A 21,746-nucleotide genomic window follows, 5' to 3' on the forward strand; every position below is an offset into this window, starting at 1 on the left:
TTTAACAGCTCCATGCCAAAAATACCCATTTATTCCTACTTTCTGTTTCTTGTCATCTAATTTCCAATCCACGCTAATGCATTATCTCCGATACCATGAACTTTAATTTTCCACACAAACCTTAATGAGAGGCTTTTCAAGGGCTTCCTGAAAATCTAACATCGTATCTACTAGTTTTCTTTTATCTTTTCTCCCATTCCCAGTAGATTTGTCAAATCCAGAAATCCATGTTGAGCTTGACAATTTGGTAAATATTGTCACATGTACCAAGTTACAGTGAACATCTTTGTTTGGCATGTCATCCATACAGATGACTTCATGACATCAGTGCATTGAGGTGGTTAAGGAAAAGCAGTAACAGAATATAGAATCAGGTGTTACAGTTACAGAAAAAGTGCAATGCAGGCAGACAAGAAGGTGCAAGGCCATACCGAATATAGTGTAATCTAGAATCCATCATATCATACTAGGAGGCCATTCAATAAAGGTAGGCTAAAAGCTGCCCTTGCTGGTATGTGCTCTCACTCTGCCTCATGAGAGTGGGAGACAAAGGAGAATCTTGTTAATATTTTCCAAGTGACCTGTCATCCTGTTGCTTAAATTTGAATTTTCCTCCCTCCTTGGGGAAACTAACCAGTCTGCAGCTTCCTTTCTTTGTCTCTCCAATCATTTTTTAAAAATTATGTTATATTTCCTACCCTGTAATCCATATGATCTGCTGAATAATCAATAGATTTTTGCAAAAACAATGGCCAACAATAGGATTACAGAACACTTGGAAAGTATTAATAGGATTCTCCCATCTCCCGCTCTCCTCACGCAGAAGATACAAAAATCCGAATGCACGTACCACCTACCTCAAGGGCATAGTCTATTTCCAAGACTACTCCATTTGTCCTCTGCAATGCAAGTTATCAGGGCAGGAGATTATTGGCTTTTAAAGCCAATAATTTCTCTACCAAAATTTTCTTACTACTATTAATTTATTTCACTAAATTCATGGTTCCAAAATATTTCTGGAAAGTAACTTTTGTCCCTTTCTGTGCAAACAGAAGCAACGTATTTGCTTTTTTCCCCATTTTGTCTCAAATTTCACTCATCTTTATCTTTTCACATATTTGTAGGAGCTGTTCACTGCTGACTTTTATATTAAGTGTGTTGCCATACTCTGCTTTTGCTCTCTTAATCAATTTCTTTGTCCTTTCTTGCTGAAATGTAAACTATTCCCATTCCTCAGATTTGCTACTGTTTCTGGCAATATCACGTGACTCCTGTTTGGATCTAAGATACAGTAATCCTTAATTTTATTTGTTTACTTTGCAAGTCACCTTTCCTCTTGCATTTTTTTCACCAGGCAGGAATGTATACCTTGTGCAGTTTCTGCATATGTTCCATATCTGTTAGTCATGCCTATCTACTTTTTTAATGCTTAAAGTTGGCTGTGAATTAAATTAATGCTTTTTAATAAAGGTGCCCAATTTATCACAGCCAACTTAGTCCTCATACCTTTGTACTGTTAATTTAAGACCCTCATTTTGGAATGAACTTCCTTTTCCCTGTTAATCAAGAATTCCATTTACGACCTCTGTTCCCAAGGGAAGCCCACATTACAAGAACATTGGCTAAATATGTGTCATTGGCTAGTTTGAATATCTTTAGCAATCTGATGCAGGGGGCAAAAAATGTTCCTTAGACCTCTGATTTGTTTGAACACAACCAGAATTCTTTTGGCTGAAACAGTAGTTACTGTGAAGCACAATGGACTGAAGCGAACTGTTTTAAACAGAAACATCAACTATTTCATTGGAAGGGATATCTCAACATTTTCACAGTGGCAGAATACAGTACTAAAACAACAAGCCTATCAATTTAACATGACAAATCTTGGCAAATAACAAATTCTAAGCCCCGATTCCAAAGCACAAAACCAAACTCAATTTCTTAGTTTTGCTTGTAACATTGAACAAATGTGTCTATTTGTTGATTCAGAAATGCCATTGAACACAGGATCATTCAGAACACAGCCTTCTTGATGCCCAGTGTAACAAAAGACCTTCGCTCAGATGTGAATTATGCCCAGCTCCTTATTCAAAACACAAATGAAATAAATAATCAAGTGTTGAAACCAGTACCAATTTGCGGTAGGAACTCTCATTGCAACAAAAAGTTACTAATTTTTTAAAATCAGACAGTGCGATATTTATTCATGAACTTTATGTTTCAGCCTAACTGATTATTTTCATGCATTTTATTGTAGTATAGTACACATCTTCCAAAGGGATTTCTTTAATTGCTCCAGGCCTTCAGTTTACCAATATGCATTTTCCATTATCATTTGATAATACTAACATACAAAATAATGACGAAGAATAATTGTCAAATAGCTCTCATGACATATGTAGTTTTTGAGATTGAACCATTCCATTAGCAACTACTGCCCAGAATGAACGGATACACATTGCTTATTTCGAATGAATGCCTTTGTTTGTTACACCAATTTCCATGAGAGTCAAAATGAGAAAAAAGACTAAATAGAGGTTACAAGTTGCAGTATTGTCCTTCAAAGGTACATGCTCTACTTTTCCACTGACATAACACATTTGAAAAATGAGAAAGATATGCTGACCAAAAAAAAAAGGTCAATGCTCAGTTAGGTGGCATTAAATTTGGCCTCGCTGGTTCTGGGGAGGGAAAGAAAACACTGTCCAGGATTTGTGCTCCTGCTGCTGATCTACAGCATCTGTTGAATGAATGAACCACCTATTCAAATCAAGGTAATGGAGAGGAGGGAAAAAAAGGCTCAGCTCCACTTCTTCATACTCCTGAAACGAGCATTTACTTGGGGCTTTAAATTTCCAAGAAGATGAGTTGTATGACTGTATAAAATGGCACAAATAGCCATCACCAGAAATACAATTCAGCAAAACAATCTGAGTCCTCAAGCAGCAGAAGAATGTTCATTCTGAGGAGATCAAGGTCCATCATTTTCCACAGATATAAGGGAACCAGCTATGGAAATCTCAAACCTGAACTCTGATGAAATGAAAACCCTCTAACTTACTGTTAATGTCATTCCACAAAAGCCTTTGCCCTGCGGGATTCAGTGGGGTCTGTAAATCAGACCCATGGCAGGAATAATCCTAGCAACACACCTAAAAAGTGCTGGTGAACGCAGCAGGCCAAGCAGCATCTATCGGAAGAGGTACAGTTGACGTTTTGGGCTGAGACCCTTCGTCAGGACTAACTGAAAGAAGAGATAGTAAGAGATTTGAAAGTGGGAGGGGGAGGGGGAGATCCGAAATGATAGGAGAAGACAGGAGGGGGAGGGATGGAGCTAAGAGCTGGATAATTGATTGGCAAAAGGGATACGAGGCTGGAGAAGGGAGAGGATCATGGAACGGGAGGCCTAGGAAGAAAGAAAAGGTGGGGGAGAAGCCCAGAGGATGAGCAAGAAGTTATAGTGAGAGGGACAGAGGGAGAAAAAAAGAGAGTAAAAAAGGAAAAAGAAAAAAGATAATAATAATAAATAAATAAGGGATGGGGTACGAAGGGGAGGTGGGGCATTAGCGGCAGTTTGAGAAGTCAATGTTCATGCCATCAGGTTGGAGGTTACCCAAACGGAATATAAGGTGTTGTTCCTCCAATGTGAGAGTGGCTTTATCTTGACAGTAGAGGAGGCCATGGATGGACATATCAGAATGGGAATGGGACGTGGAATTAAAATGTGTGGCCACTGGGAGATCCTGCTTTCTCTGGCGGACAGAGTGTAGGTATTCAGCGAAATGGTCTCCCAGCCTGCATCGGGTCTCACCAATATATAGAAGGCCACATCAGGAGCACTGGACGCAGTATGTCACCCCAGCTGACTCACAGGTGAAGTGTCGCCTCACCTGGAAGGACTGTCTGGGGCCCTGAATGGTGGTGAGAGAGGAAGTGTAAGGGCATGTGTAGCACTTGTTCCACTTACAAGGATAAGTGCCAGGAGGGAGATTGGTGGGAAGGGATAGGGGGATAGGGAGGACGAATGGACAAGGGAGTCGCGTAGGGAGCAATCCCTGCAGAAAGCGGGGGGGGGGGTGGAAGGGAAAGATGTGCTTAGTGGTGGGATCCCATTGGAGGTGATGGAAGTTACGGAGAATAATATGTTGGACCCGGAGGCTGGTGGGGTGATAGGTGAGGACAAGGGGTACCCTATCCCTAGTGGGGTGGCGGGAGGATGGGGTGAGAGCAGATGTGCGTGAAATGGGAGAGATGCGTTTGAGTTCAGAGTTGATGGTGGAGGAAGGGAAGCCCCTTTCTTTAAAAAAGGAGGACATCTCCTTCGTCCTGGAATAAAAAGCCTCATCCTGAGAGCAGATGCAGCAGAGACAGAGGAATTGTGAGAAGAGGATGGCATTTTTGCAAGAGACAGGGTGGGAAGAGGAATAATCCAGGTAGCTGTGAGAGTCAGTAGGGTTATAGTAGACATCAGTAGATAAGCTGTCTCCAGCGATAGAGATAAAAAGATCAAGAAAGGGGAGGGAGGTGTCGGAAATGTCCTCATGTTTGCAGGAATAATCCTGGTACGATTGCTGTAAATGTGCTCTTACATGCATTCAAGACTATCGTTCTTTCTGTTTTCTTCAATTTAACCATACTTTGGCACATTTATTAATGAAGCATGTTGTGTATTTAATATTTCAGTAGGTCTTAGAAATGTAGCTTATAGTGATTCACTCACTATTTAGTGAATGATCAAACATTAACTTGGTATTTTACAATGTTCCCAAACTTTTAGTAGAATATCACTCAACAAGAATGACTGTACAATATGCAAAAATATCAGTCAGCCTGCTAATACCTTTTGCACTGATGTAACTGTTTAGTTCACAACAAATAAAAATTGTTTTTATATATGTTATTAGAAGTGTTACTTCAAAATAAATGATCACAAAATGTTCTTCCCTTGACTTAAAAAGGATATAATTGATTAAACTTTACCTTTGAATTGAACTAACTGCAGTATGAACAGAATTATTTGTATCTGCAAACGTATGAGCTTGTTTACTAAGAACGGGAAAAGCTAGTCAGACCCTCGAACATATTCCGCCATTTAACAGAACCATGGCTGAGCTGACTGTGAGGAGAGCCCAACTTTGCATTTCCACCTACTATCGATAACGTTTCATGTCCTTGATTTTGAAATATCCAGTATATCTTCTGTTGCCTTAAGAACATTCAAAGGTTCTGTTTCAATCAAATCCCTTTTCACTTATACCTCAGTAACCCATTGGCCCCATTCCCTCTTTCCTTATTTCACTATGTTATTCTCTCTCATAACATATGTGCATATTTGATTCATGTTTCCATGCAGCTACATCAAGGGATAATTCACAGAAATCAATTACCTTCCAGTTCATTTTTGGGATATGGGAGAAAATCATACCACCCAGAGTAAATCCAAACAGACTCAGAGAGAACAAGTAAAATCTACAAAATCAGGTTCAAACCCTAGGCCTTGGAGCTGTGAGAGAATAGCACTGTGACACACCACCATAACACTATTTTAAATACTGGACAATACAGCCAAGTCTGTCCAACCTATCCCCATTAATTAATCCATTCATTCCAGGTATTAGTCTAATAAACTTTCTCTGAACTGCTTCCAACACAATAACATTCTGTCTTTAATGAACAATCCAGAAGTGATCTCACCAATCATATATATGCACACAGTATCACACAGCACAAGCGTAATCTCGTTACTTTTGCATTCAACTCCCCTAGCAATGAAAACTAAAATTCTTTTGGTTTCCTTAGTTAGCTTTGCAGCAGCACATTAAAAGTACAACATCAGACATTAATGCATCTTTACTATTACTCTGTGCTGGCCAGGATGCGTGGACACAGGGATCCAATGGGCTTCAATCACGTGAGCTGGAGTTACCTTACATATTAAAATAATTACATAAAATTTCAATTATGTTTTACTTATTTGATAATCCGGATGCAAAATGTATTCGATGTAAGATATTAACATCTATATACATTTGTGTCATCTTCTGATCTGCATATAAACTAGATTATGCATATTTATAATAAATGAGTAATTTTAAAGAACTGAAGTTCTGAGTGAGGTTCCAGGAAATGTACATTCAGTGGCCACTTTATTAGGTACCTCCTACATCCAGCTTTACCAACTTGGCACCTTGTTTTAATGCATGCCTGTTTCTACATTTTTCATTGACCAGAATTAAACCCGTAGCCTGACTGTAGAGTGAGGTGTAATAATTACAATGAAGGAGGAGGCTTTCTGGTTAATCAGATCCACACCAACTCCCAGCACATTAATCCCAGCAGTGGAGAAGAACATCTATAAAGCAGGGCTACTTTAGGGATTAGTGAATGCAGACTTCTAGACTGCCCTGGACCTCAACAGTCAGATCAGTCATGGCTTTGTTGACATAATTCACAGATGGTAGATGGTAGAAACTGTGCATTGCAAATCTGTTCTAGTAAATTCTGAGCCATTATATCCTCTAGGGAGGATACACAAGATTAAGCTTCAACTTCTCAACTGGAAGTTTGAGTTTAATTGTCATTAACCATACATACACACGTATACAGCTAATAGGTCAAGGGGCAAAACACAGTAAATAGAGTCACACAAAGTTCATAGCAGATACAGTCACAAAAATAATATTAGCACAAGTTCCTGAGTGGCACGGCATGAGGATTGGTAGTGTATTGTCCTGCAACCATTTGAAGGATAGTTTAAATAGAAATAGAACTTTGTGCTGGAAACTTCTATCAAGGTCAAGCACAGAACTGCATGCTCAATCATGAATACTTTCATTTCACTCAAAAACAAAATCAGTTCTCTTCCTTTGAGACTGGACTATGTAGCAAGCATCCCATTGCTAGTACCTCAGTACTTTATAAATTGCCATATTTGGGTCATTGCTGTTAAGCCATATTTGTTTAGTCAGGCATTTCACTGGTATTTATTTATCTGCTTAACTTTGCCATTAAATCACAGGATAACCCAGACCGGCATGAATTTATTAAAAGATATTGAATTTATAAAAATGTACAGCAAGATGTTTTGCAGGAAGAAAACACATAACTTAATTTCTAACTTGCAAAATATTTACGAAAACTTGAGGCAAGGTTGGAAAAAGGAAATATCAACATGCTGTCAAAGACTCTGAAGATCATTTTTTAGTTAAACTATATGCTATTCACAAAATATTTCTTTGAAATATTGCATCATCTATTTGTCTTTAAGCAGAGTTGATTGACTATCATGTTCTGTATATTCAAAAAATATTATCAAGATATAAACGTTCAAATATATAGGCAAAAACTCAGTAGGAACTGACTTTTCATTAGGAATGAAATTTCTAGTATTCTCCATTATATCTGTGCAAAATTGCCTTCAATGTCGGGATTTCCATGTTTGCATGTTGCAACCCAAATAAAATCACAAAATGACTGTCAATAACTCAATCCAACTCTACAGGTGGTGCTCCAATGTTGAAATAAACATTTATTGCTACGTGCTCATCATTTAAAGAGGTAATTCACATACATTCAAAAAAATCAGTGTTTGATTTGAGAAGGCAAGAAATGTATTTCCCTGCCAGGTAAAAATTTTAATGAAAGGAGAAAGCTGCAAAAGACCTACTAAATCATTTTAAATGGGCTTTCCAATAGATTTGTTAATTGCAAAGTGCAATTTAAAAATTTTCCCACACTTTTAAAAAATTCAATGGTTTATTAATTTAGATATTTTAAGTTTTAAAAATGGTTACAAATTTGTTTTTGAGCTTTTGCAAGTTTTCTAAAGTTTCTGATTGCTTTTCAAAGTTTGAATTCTAAGTAGTTGAACTAATGATTAGTGATTTTTCTAGAGTATTACGTCCCTTTTACCCTGATTCTGTGGAGAGAGTTGAGGAAGAGCAACTAATCCTGAACAATCGATGTGACATCACTTCTATGTCTATGCAATACAACAACATCAACGGGAGAATCTTCCAGCACGTTGTCCAGATTCATGCTGTGGGACTCAATTGATGTGTGCAATTTTTAATTAAGACCTGAGGTAAACAGCTCCCAGTTGATCACAAACTCCAAACTTTAGCAAGCTTATTCAGATACAATACAGATCACTGCACCAACCTATTTAATTTTCCACTTTCTTCCCAACATTATACAATTTTTTTTTTAAAAAATCAAGTCAGTTTAAGGAACATAATTCTGGAAATTCCTCTCTAACTGTAAAGGCAACCAATCATTTCTTGGAAACATATACTAATCATTGTTAGTCCCACAGGGTGTAACATCTAGCAATTCAAAGAGAACCAGAATTAACATTTCAGTTTGAACTGACAAAAGATCCTCAACCTGAAACAATAGCACTATTTCTCTTCCATAGATGCATGGTACCTGGCATTGTCTCTTTCCAGCATTTTCCATTTTTATTCTCTACCTCAAGATGCTATAATTCTCAGAAACTTGTAAGTTCTGTTGTAAAACTAACTTTTTGCATATTGTTAATGTTTTCCAAAGGTCAATCAATTTTTAGATCAAGTTTTATGACAAATACATAGTTTCTGTTCTGCAAGTCTCAACAAATCAAATTTACCTCTCCTTTAATGCACACTAGAATGATAGCAATAAACTCTGGTAGTTTCCTGAACTTCAATCACAAACAGTGCCGCTGGTAATGCCCAACTGGTTGTTGCTGGATGAACATCAATCACTGTGTAACACATGCAAATACTGGTGCTCCCCAGGCTACCAATGACCAGACTTAGGAAATCCTACTTAATGCAAATTCTCACGTAGATTTTTAGAGCCTTATCAAGATTATTATAACAATATGTTTCATGTTATTCATTAATGGCTGGCACAGTACATACTTCAATGAAATAAAAGGATTATAGCATTGTGTATGAAGAGCGATACAACACAGGTTAGAATTAGAATTGGAAATCAGGTTTATTATCATTGACGTATGTCATGAAATTTGTTCTTTTATGGCAGCAGTACAAGACAAAATTTACTATAAGCCACAAATAAATAAACAGTGCAAAATATGAATAAGAAGTAGTGTTCATTGGTCCATGGACCATTCAGAAATCTTTTGGTGGAAGTAACTGTTCTTAAAATGTTGAGTAAGGGTCTTCAGGCTCCTGTGCCTCCTCCCTGATGGTAGCAACATGATGAGGATATGTCCTGGATTGTGAGAGTCTTTAATGATGGAAATCATCTTCTTGAGGCACTGTCTGTTGAAAACGTCCTTGATGGCAGGCAGAGTTATGCCACGATGGAGCTGGCCAAGTCTACAACCCTTTTAAACCAGTGCATTAGAGGCTCCACATCAGATTGTGATGCAACAGTCTGAAAGCTCTCTACCGGGCATCTGTAGAAACTTGCATCTCTTTGGTGACTTACCAAATCTCCTCAAACTCCTAATCAAGTAGAGCCTCAGGCATGCCTCCTTCGTGATCACATCAATGTTTTAGGATCAGGATAGATCCTCTAAGATGATGACATATGGGAGCTTGAAGTTGCTCACTCGTACCATTGCTGACCCCTCATTGAGGACCATTTCCATTTCTGAAGTCCACAATCAGCTCCATGGTCTTTTTGATATTGGATGTGGTGCTGTTGTTGTGAGACCACCCAACCAGCTGATCTATCTCACTCTTAAGTGCCTCCTCATTGTCATCTAAGATTCTGCCAGCCATAGTAGTGTCACTTGGCAAATTTACAGAAGACATCTGAGCTGTGCCTAGCCAGAGTCATGAATGTAGAGAGAGTAGAGCAGTTGACCAAGCTCACATCCTTGAAGTACACCTGTGTCGGTTGTCAATGAGGAGAAGTTTTTATTGATCCGCACTGACTGTGGTATCCCAATAAGAAAGTTGAGGATCCAGCTGCAGAGGGTGGTACCGAGCCCCAGGTTTTGATGCTTATTGATTAGTAGTAAGAGAATGATGATAATGAACACTGAGCTGCAATCGATAAGTACTTCCTCTCCTTAATAAATTGGTCACTGAGTGTATCTTCATGATCCTCTGTCCATCCACTTCAAGGTTCAACGTGCTGTGCATTCAGAGATGCCCTTCTGCACACCACTGTAGTAGCACATGGTTGAGCTACTGCCGTCTTTCTGTCAGCTGTATCCAATCTAGCAGTTCTTCTCTGACCTCTCTCTCATTAACAAGGCATTTTTCCCACTGAACTGCCACTCCCAGGATTTGTTTTTGTTGTTTTGCACCATTTTCTATAAAGTCTAGAGAGCATTGTACATAAAACTCCCAGAGGATCAGCAGTTTCTGAGATACTCAAACCACCCTATGTGGCACCAACAATCATTCCATGGTCTAAGTCACTTAAATCACATTTCTTCCCCATTCTGATTTTGGTCTGAATAAGAGCTGAACTGTTTGATGGTGTTGCAAGGTTTACTAGCTGACTGGATATTTGCATTAATGAGCAGGTGTGCCTAATAAAATAAAATACTGAGTGTATGTTTTGCTGCCATCTATGTGCTCTTAAGCCGAGAGAAGAGCCAGTGAGATTGGGTCTGCTGTAGACCTGTACAAATGTACCGGTGTACCATTGGAAATGGACACCCCCAACTTATAGTGCAAGGGTCTTATGGACAGAAACAGAATCCTTATGTAACCTGGAGGCACCCTGTACTCAGAACATGAGCAGTGTGGATCCCAAATTGGGGCCTTCACCTACAGACTTGTTCCTGCATTACATGTAAGGTGCAAACCTCCACGGAGTCAGCAGTGAACATTCTAGAAGCTGAGTGATATTTTCCTTCAGGAAAATCACATCAGCACTCAAACACTGGGTGATATTTGCTGGTGCTGCAGTATAAACTAAAGTGGCGTCTTCAGATGATGCACAGTTTAGCATTTAAGCATATTAAGGAATTCCCCGATTATTTCCATGCTGGAACAGATGAGCTCAAAGATTTGCACAAAGCTCTCTTCAAATCGCTAAAGAACTTCGTCATGCTTTGTGAAACAGCACACAAGGTTTCTTGCTGGCATGAAAATACACCAAGCATTTCACTGTGCACATCTATTTACTCTCTTCCAAATGTTGCACCATCAAACCAACTGCCTGCAAAACAACTGTTCCTTTATCCTTTACATCAAAGTCTATATGTGTGAGCTGTGTCTCTGACGATCCAGAAATGGACTGTATGTCCTAGGTTGGATAAGCATGATCAGAATCAGAGTATTACAAGTTAAACCAGATTCTTTTTGCATTTAATCACTTGCATTGAGATTTAGGTATTATACAAGGCTGTACTACGATTGCAAGAATATTGTATACAAGAACTGAGTTATCCACTAATATATTCATCCGCTCTCGATTTTCTCCCATCATGGGGAATAAACAGAGCCTCAAGGACAAACAAGCACACAAATAACAGTGCTTGGCTTCAGTTACAAAATCCTATATAACACCAGTCACTATGATCACTTTTCCTTCTCTAGAAAACAGGCTCCTGTAACACAGTGCTTAATAAATTCTGCATCAGCAATGCTTTCAGATTGCATTCAGCATCCCAATGGGAGATATATGTGACAAATATTCAAAGCTCTTTCTTTTGACATTGAGTTTGACTTTAACAATGAGTTCATCCAAAACTGTCTTGTACAGATGCTAATTCAGCCCAAAATCCATTTCTGCATTACTCTTGTTTCCAAATACATACACAGGATCGCAAGAGGCTACAGAGGGTTTCAGACCAGCCAACTTTGTCATGGGCACAATCTTCCCCACCATCGAAGATATCTTCAAGAGGCAGTGCCTCAAGGAGGCAGCATCCATCTTTAAAGACTCTCACCAACTAAAACATGCCCTCTTCTCATTACTACGATCAAGGAGGAGGTACAGGAGCCTGAAGACCCACACTCCACAATTTAGGAACAGATTCTTCCCCTCTGCCATCAGATTTCTGAACTGCCCATGAATGCCACCTCATTATTCCTTTATTTCTTGCTCAGTTTATTTATTTTTACAGTTTATAGATTGTTTGCAGAATACAACAGAAATGAAGGTTATTGGTTGAGTTTTCCAACACAACGAGAAGATTAGGGATGCAACATGTAGTAAGCATTTATAAAGAAAGGGCTTATCAGGATAAGGAGAAAGTTGAAAATCTAGGCTTTCATTCTAGGGCAGGAAGAACAATAAATGGAGAAAATTATGAAAGGATGTGAAAAGGAACATGAAACTTAAAATTTATATCTGTCTAACTCGAAGCACAAATTGAAGGATTATTTAGATTTGGCACGTGTTATCATATCAAAGCCTTCGTGTCCTTCCCTGTCAACTAAAACAAGAGGCAAATCAACACTTAAAAAGTCCATCATCACAAAGGCAAAATCAGTTCAAGAAATTGCCCATCACTTTAATGGGATAGAATGAGATCTGGCTTAACAAGTTTCTATCTGACCTTGCCTTAACAGTGTTCAAACAACTGCTTCTCCCACCCTTTGAGGAAGGGAAATGCCATATACTCAAACCTCCGTATGAACAATTATTTTACCTCATCCTTCTCAAATGGGAAACCTCTTAATTTTAAAACAGTGACTGCAGATCTAGATTCCTCCACAAAAGAAAAATCCTCTCCACATCCACTCTGTCAAAGCTCCAAAGGACTTCTGTTCTAATTAATTTCCATCTCACTCATCTAAACTCTAGCGAATGCAAATCAAAACTTGACTAGGCGAATCTAACCATTCTAGGTATTGGAAACACTGAACTGCTTTTCCTGAATTATCATTTCTTAAATAAGGAAATCAATACAGTACACTTGAAATTAAATTAATTCATTCTCATTGCTTCACTAATTACTTACAGAATCTATATATTATCCTTTTATAAAGTAGGTATATGAGGACACAGCCTTGGAATAGAGGAGCATCCTTTCAGAATGAAGATGAGGAGGAATTTCCTTAGCCAGAGAGTGGTGAATCGGTGGAATTCTTTGCCACAGGCAGCTGTGGAGGCCAGGTCTGTACATATAGTTAAGGCAGAGGTTGATAGATTCTTGATTGGTCATGGCATGAAGGGATACAGAGGGAAGGCAAGAGATTAGGGCTGAGAGGAGAAATGGATCAGCCATGATGAAATGGTGGAGCAAACTCAATGGGCCAAGTGGCCTAATTCTGCTACTATGTCTTATGGTCTTATTTAGATCTTTCAGAATTCACCATTCAGAAAAATAGACAATTTCTCATTTTTTATCCTCATACTCTCATTTTCTATCTCTATTCATTTGTAGCCCCCTTATGTCCTCTTCACAAATTACTTCCCTACTTATCAATGTCATCAGCAAATTTAGCCACCACACTTTCAATTCCTTCATTTAGTCATTAATGTACAGTAAATTAACAAAGCTTGAATTCCTACCACAAACTCTGTGGTGCACCACTCTGCTTGCCAACCAGTAAACGGACTTCCTCCCCATTTCATGTTAATTGACCCACACCAACCCTCTTCCCACATCAGCACACTAACTCCTACACTATGAACTTTCATTTTCCACAATGGTATCCTTTTATCCACACACTTGCTATTTCTCAAAGAACTCTAAGTTAGTCAAACGTGATTTCCCTTTCACAAAACCATGAACATTTTAAGTTGCCTGCTTTCGTGCCCTTAACAGTAACGAATATTGTTCAGCTTTGCCTGCCTCCCTCCCTTTCTGAATAAAGATGTTGCAAGTTTAGGAGCTGTCCCACAGTCCCGTCAAGCAAAATCTTGACACTGCTGCGTTCATGAATTATGTTTTTGGTTTGAAGTCCCAGTTTGCCCAACAAACATTTTGTATATGCTCATTCTAGCAGAAGGAAATGTACACTAAAAATTATGTCAGAGCAGTAGGCAAACCTGAGAAAGAGGTACTGAGAGTTAACAACAGACTCCAAAACCCGAAAATCTCATTAAAAAACAAGCGAACCTCCTGCTAATTAGTGTTCACCATCCTCCTTCAACCAGTGAATCAGAATTCCTACGTGTTCTTGGTACTCTTCTTCGACAGTCTTCATGACCTACGATCACTTGCTTCCACTACAGTTTTACAGATGAAGTCAATGCGGGAATCATGCACTCTTCCACAGAAAGTAGGTGGCCAAAGGGGCAGCCACGCAAACAGTTTGCAAGGTGATGAGTACCTGCCGTTGTTTATACAAAGCTCTTTCTTCTCTTTGAGCGGTCACGCCAGAGATTCCTACTGACGGCAGCAAAGGTAAAAAAAACACATTCTAAATAAATTGCTTGGATTGTCAATTCACATGTCCACATTGAGGACACCCCCTGACAGTGCTGACACCATATAAACTGTGTAAGCCATAATACAGATTAGCAGAACAAAACTGGGAATTAATGAAGGGCTGGAGGACAATAACAGCAGCAAAGACATCATCAGTCTCAGTCTGTAACTAGCCTGGCTTAATTCTCTGTCTACCATTAAGATAGAATACCAATCCCACTCTTCTAACCTTAAGGGTAGAGAGAGGAAAAGATCAAGTGAGAACAATAATCATATCTAAAATTAGGTACTTCCTGGTGAAACTATAACGCCCTAATGCCAAACAGCAAAAATAGAATGCAATACACTGAACCAAGCACGATCAACTGACTGATTCCAGTCATGAATTTTTCTGCTAACTAGACTAAGAGAAGATGTTTCCATGAACATCCCCAACTTCCATAACTACAGAACCCTGCACACAAACATAAGAGACAAGATTGATATATTTACAACCAGCCTTTGCCATAATTGTCAAGTGGATGATCATCTTGCCTTTCAAAAGGTATCGGTCCTTTTAAAGTTCAATTCACTCCACAAGATATCAAAAACAATATGAGCAGAGTGCATAGCTTTCAACTTGTCTGCAACTCTTCTGGACCTCCAATTTCTGTATGAGTCTATGAAAATTTATTATACTAGATCAAGTTTCCTAATTATACATTGCTAAGATGGAAACCCAAATTTTAAAACAGGCTCAAATCCTTCAACAATTGCATGCATTCCTCTTGTGAACTGGTCGATGTGTGGGTTTGGTGGGTGGTGCCCATTGCACACAGTGGTCTTGTGGCACTTTTGATTATACTGCATTTGGCTCTTGTCAGGAATTCTATCACTTATCACAGTAGTAATCAAAGTTAATTTCACAAGAACTACGAGGGGATGATTGATAAGTTCGTGGCCTATGGTAGAAGAAGTCAGTTTTAGAAAACCTAGCACATTTTATTTTTCCTACATTTACACACTTAGTCCAGCGGCCGTGGAGCATACGGATCCTTTCTTTGTAGAAGTCAGCGCCTTGGACCTCCAGAAGTGGTCCACAACAGGGGTGATTGATAAGCTTGTGGCCTAAGGTCAAAGGAGATGAGTTATTAACTTCAAACTTTCTGCATTTTCACTTAAAGAGTTGAGCTGCACGTGCATGTAACGAGAGCCGTACAACTCATCTCCTTCTCCCTTCGGCCACAAACTTATCAATCGCTCCTGCTATGGACCACCTGGAGGTCCAAGACGCTCTCATTACATGCACGTGCAGTTCAATTCTTTCAGTGATAATGCAGAAAGTTTGAAGTTAATATCTTATCTCTTTTCACCTTCGGCCACGAACTTATCAATCACCCCTACTGTGGACCACTTCTACAAAGAAGGGATCCATATGCTCCACGACTGCTGGACTAAGTGTGTACATGTAGGAGGGGACTATGTTGAAAAATAAATGTGCGAAGTTTTCTAAAATTGACTCCTTCTACTTTAGGCCACGAACTTATCAATCATCCCCTCGTAATGCTTGTGAAATTAACTTTGATTACTACTGTGATAAGTGATAGAATTCCTGACAAGAGCCAAATGCAGTACTGAAAATGTGTACTAGTGAGCCAGCTGAAGTAGATTCACCACACATTAAGAACCATTCCTTCCACTACTGGTATTCTGGGCTTCAGCGTGCCCCATTATACAATACATTGCAATTACACACAGTGACTACATTAACAACCAGAAAATTCTATTGGTGAGGATGTTCACAACAAAGATGCTACCCACAAGTTATTTCCAAGTTCCACACCATTCTTATTTGGAAATATACTGGCATCTCATTATTCTATAATACTGAATCAATGGCATTTTAGCAATTCCTTCACCTGGGGGACTACAGTGCTTCAAGCAGCAACAGACATCTCAAAGCATGAATAAAAATAAGTGCCAATTAGTACAGATGCAACACTGACAAACAGAAAATTGTCCAAGTATGTCCTGTCCACAGAAGGACAAAACTACTTGGCAAATCTTTGCTGTATTTGTCCACTCTCAATCATCAGTTTAGAGAAGGAAGATGTTGCACAGAGTACCATGGATCATCACTAATATTCTGCTTAGTGCTATCCGCTTTGAGTCCTAACAAGATCATTCCAGGCCTCATTCATCCCTCCTCCAAACACTGTCAAATGACCTGAACACCAGCAGTGGGAGAGGTGTGATTACCCTTGACATCAAGGCACAATTAGACTAAGTATAGCATCAAGGAGACTCAGCAAAATAGAATTCAAAGCAAATCTGGGACAAATTGCTTCATTATCAAAAATCATGCCCGGAAAAAAGGAAGATGGCTGAGGTCGCTGGAAATGAAGACAAGCACTGGACTGCATTTAGGAAGGTCATGGTATTTTTGGGCCAGTAAGTAGTAACAATCACTTCACACATGTAATCTTTCACTGTCAATTATTCCACAATGGCAAACTTTCATTCCTTTTACCACCGATGCTCCACAGCTACAAGGCTTCTTTGCTTGGTCCTCCCAAACACCTGACATCCACTATTCAGAACTGACAGAGAAAGGAGCTTCATTAAATCAGCTTGTTCCACTCCAAATCACACATTATCCTGACTTGAAAATAAATCATTGCACTTCTGTAATAAAACTGATAAACCTTCAACGCATAGACGGCAATGATTTTGAAGGTGGAAACACGAATACCATTCTAAAAGCCAGGATGTCTACGTAATAAATACTCAGCTGTGGCACCAAAATGTCACAGAAAGCTACAATATAAATTAACTAGGTAACTTGACGATTTGAATTCAGGTTTAAAATTTTGAGTTTTAAAAGATGATAACCATTAAAGTGAGGAAAGCAGTCAACTTCCATTCACTCTGTTCTATATGTGACTGCAGTCTCACACCAATGAGGCCAATTGTTCCCTGCTCACTGTTTTCAACTACTTCAGAAAAAAAAGTCTCCTATGGTTCAAGGAAATAGGCGATCACCACCTTCTTATAACAAGTAAGGATAGGCTATAAATTCATTGCAAACAGCACCCTTTCCCGCTGAGTGAATTAAAACCATAGTGTCCTGTATATTTCAGCTCCACTCATTCAATATATCAATTAAATGCCACATTTGGTCTAAATATATAAAATATGAAAAGATGCTAGTTAAAATAATTTTCACTTTGCATTGTCCAAAACTCCTTCCCTCCACCAAGGAAATACTACCCAATAATATCATGGGAGTGCATTCACTCAAGAAAGGTTGCAGCAGTTTGAGAAGATGACTCTCTAGCAACTTCTTCAGGGTGGTTAAAGGCTAGCCTTCCCAGCAAGGTGAATAAATTAAAAGGTTGTACTTGGCTATGCACTGGAAAAATATTGGCTTTGCAATGAATTCAGGATTACTAAATGCTTTTAGTTGTATTTGAATTGTGAAAGCAAGTTAAGAAAATAGTTTTCCTTTTTATTTATTCAATGATACAATGAAAGAATTCCAGAGAAATTTTGAGGGAGACATCCCTGAGTCAGAAAGTTAATGAAAAGTACAGTTCCAGACCATCTTTGGGCAGTCACTGTAGAATTTATAAAACTAAAGCAGCTAGATTCGCAGAGAGGGAATAAAAGGGAAAAATATTAGAATGCAGGATAATTTGTACAACGACAAAGATAGAAACAATTCAATAAATCAATTATTCCTAACTTAAAAGCAAAATACAGCAGATGCTGGGAACTAGAAATAAAATGCTAAGTAGATCAAGCAGCACCTGTACAGAGAAAAACATCATTAATGATTCAGGTCAATGAACTTTCATCAGAATTTGGGGAAAACAGAGGAAAACAACTTCTTTTAAATTTCAAAAAAAAGGGTATTTGATGGGGTTTGAGGATGTTTGGCAAAGAGAACAAGTAAGAAGTTCTGAGATACTGTAACGAGGAGAGATCTGAAGTAGTGATGGCACCACTGAAAGAGGCCACAATAAAAAAACATGGGATAATTAAAGTTATGTCAGAGAAGGTGTAGATAAAAGGAAAATAAATGAAATCTGAACAGGTGAACATACTGATTAGGAACAGTGTACTCCTCAGTACCATGAGCTGTCACCACCATTGAATAAAATCATGGCCAATTGCACTGTAAGCTTGGCTCCATATTTCCACTAACCCTGCATCCTTCCATCGTTTTGCTTATCCAAAATCAGAATGTCATGAGAGAAGTGGAGATAGAAGAGTGAAGCAGTGCATCCCAGAGGGAACCATTCCTTGAGAATGCCAGAAGCAAGAGGAAGATGAATTTGAGGTGACACTACTAATAAAATCAACAATTTCAGATATCATCAGCCATTCCACTTTTCTGTCTCACATTTGCAGCATCAGGGTATTTCTTTTCCTCTGTTCTCTTAGAATCATAGAAAAGTTATGATACAGCAGGAGATCTTTTGGCTCATCCTGTCTGGCTCACTAGTTGGATGAAGGTACCACTTAGACAGTATGCTTGCTAAATCTGCTCATGACTAAGAGCTAGGTGGAAATTAAGTTCTGAACAGGATATAAGGAAACCACAGAGGGTTTACCAATCAGCTGTGAATGGGCAACAGTCCATCGAAGTGGAATACAATATGGCAAGATGTGAAATTGTCCATTCTGACAATTTTGAATTTTTTTGAAAATGCATATTCATAAATAGTGAGAGGTGAGAGATGGCAGAGCTCTGAGATTCACAGGGGCCTGGATACCCTAATATATGATTGGCAAAAAGCTAGTATGCAGATACAACTAGTAATACAGTAATAGGGAGGTTAATTTTCAGTTATATAGGGTACTGGTGAGATCATGTCTTGTGTTCTGTGTAGGATTTTGGTCTCCTTAGTTAAATTGTGCAAGTTTTATTAGATCAGTAGTTTACCAACTCATATCTAGACTTAGAAGGCATCTTATGAGGAAGGGTTTGACATGCTAGAAGAATGACAGTACCTAGATTGAAACATATAAAATCCTCAGGGATTTTGATGGTGTGAATGTGGTGAGCTGTTTCCTCCTACAGGAAAATCTAGAACTGGGGTTACACACACAAAATGCGGGAGGAACTCAACAGATCAGGCAGCATCTATGGGAAGGATTAAAGAGTCGACCTTTTGGGCATTTTCTGTGTGTTCCTCTGGATTTCCAGCATCTGCAGAATCACTTGCGTCTAGAACTGGGGTTACTGTGTAAGGAGTCACCTCTTTAAGACAGAAATGAGGTGGGATTTTTCTCTCTTTGGAACCTTCTTGCTCAGAGTGCAGCTGAAACGGTTTTTAAGTATTTTTAAAACAGAGGGGAAGATATTCTTGAGAAGCAAAAGGGAGGCCAGGCTGGAGCGGGGGGGAGGGTGGAGGGGAGAAGAAGGCGGAATGCAGAGATGAGGTTCCAGTCAGGTCAAGCATTAGTTCATTAAGTTACTCAATATCAGGGCAGATTCAGGGAGCTAGGTAGCCTACTCTTGTTCCCAATTGTTCAGCTGTTCAGGTTTCACTTCTCAAGACATTTTTTTATTGTCCACCATCCTTACACCCACGTTATTCAGTCTCCCTAAATCACAGATCTTCAAGTTTCTTGGCTCGGCCTTTCCCATAACCTTATAACTAGTTTTATTTCCAACTTTACTGAACTCTGATGAAAAGTCACTAAGATGAAATGCTAACTTTTTCTCTCTTCACATATGTCGCCTGACCTGTTGAATATTTAAAACATTTTTTATTTACTAATTTAATCAAAAGCATAATTTAAAATAAATGAGCCAAGGAAGTTCCACCTAATTTCAGTTTTTTAGCATGGGTTTAGAAAGTACGCCCAAACAAAAGCCATGGATCAGTATTTACAGATACCCATGGAACTTAAGTGATTTTTGCCAAAATACACTGGTTGTACAAACAGTAAAATAAACCTTGGTATGTGAAAGATTGCTTTACATTACGTGATGAAATTGAAATAAACATCAAACAAGATATTTTCCTCTGTATTTAATACCAGCCATTGTCTAAATGAAAACAATCTCCAATTTCCACAAAATAAAATTTTGGAAAGAAAGCATGTTTGAAATAAATGCATTTATTTTAAATTTATAAATGCATCACCAGATCAGAAGGCATTGGTGGATATCTGGTAGATAGCTCACATGTTATATATAAAGAACAGGAAGCAAATATAATACAAATCTTACGCACACAACCATTCCAAGTAACATACAGGGATCGACAGATTTAAAATATGAATTATGTATTCCTCGCGGTAAATACACGGAAAACTATAAATGTACTCACATCAACAAAATAATGTTATCATTTAAAAAAAAGAAACGAATGATTTCATCAAGACGCAAGCCGGAATCAGAAAACGCATTCTAATTAAATAGCATGCCATCAATTAGAAATAGTAATAATGAATCTTTATCGTTTCATTGGCAACAATCATGTAGACATTGCCGTTCTATAGTAAAGGGGAGTGTCCGAAGCTTCAATTTCTTTAACATGGCAATGAATAAAGATCAGTTGTACATGTTCAACTCACAGCATAGCGAAGATATTTATAGGGTAAAATATATATATATACACGTTCTAAAAACCAAAAAGAAACTTTAAATAGCATAGTGCCAAAAAATACAATTTCCATGGTCCTTCAAAAGGAAAATCTCTCCCATATTTCGAGTAGCTTTGAATGAGTTTATTTGAGGCAGGATTTCTAAATCCATTATCCTTGCTACTGTACCTGGATAATGCAAGGTAGCTCAGTGTCATCCAGAAGTCTGATTGTACATTTGATCTCTTGACTTAACGACTTGATGCTTGAACTGCGAAAGCGGAGCATTTTCATTCTTCCCCCTCTCTTCTTTAAGTAATCATAAGGAAGCACCGGTCTCGAAAGCGAACATGTCTCGGCTAAACTGGGGGGGGGGGGGGGTGAAAAAAAATCTTGGGTGTGTATCGTATTAGAAAGACAACACTAGCACATGGAGAAGAACACCGACTGCGTCAAACAGTGTCCCTATCTCAGTCCTTCATTGAAGAAATCGCTGACAGGTACAGAGGAACATGGAAATAAACAGCAACCATGGAAACTCCAACCACTCGATGCTTGCTAAACAATGCTAGCCCTACACTGTTCACTCTACGTGCAGGCTGCTACTGTGTGTGCCGCCTGTAAAGATGCTCTGTATTGTACTGATATGCTCGCTCCTCCTCGCTCGCGGCATGCGCGCACACGAGAAACGACGCGCGCGGCTCCAGACTCCGGCGCCCTTGGCGGGGTGGGGGGGGCGCGACTCAGCCAATCACAACAGCCTGCCCGCGCCTGGCAAGTACGCGCGCTCCAGCAGGTGGTGAGCAAGGGCGCGCGCGTCGTGGGGACAACAAAGGGGAGCGAAGTGCCAACCCAACGCTTGCAAATCGTC

General features: G+C 39.0%; 1 protein-coding gene across 1 annotated transcript in view; it reads right to left on the reverse strand.

Moving 5' to 3' along the window:
* The window catches only part of frmd3 (FERM domain containing 3), a 168,889-nt gene extending 147,649 nt beyond the window's left edge, over positions 1–21,240 (reverse strand). The window contains exon 1 of the mRNA XM_072281086.1: positions 21,065–21,240. Coding sequence (XP_072137187.1) covers positions 21,065–21,169 — 105 coding nt within the window. The 5' untranslated portion in view covers positions 21,170–21,240. The remainder of the gene's footprint in view (positions 1–21,064) is intronic.
* Between the last annotated feature and the right edge of the window lie 506 nt (positions 21,241–21,746).

Source organism: Mobula birostris, chromosome 17 (assembly GCF_030028105.1).
Source record: "Mobula birostris isolate sMobBir1 chromosome 17, sMobBir1.hap1, whole genome shotgun sequence".
Lineage (NCBI taxonomy): Eukaryota > Metazoa > Chordata > Chondrichthyes > Myliobatiformes > Myliobatidae > Mobula > Mobula birostris.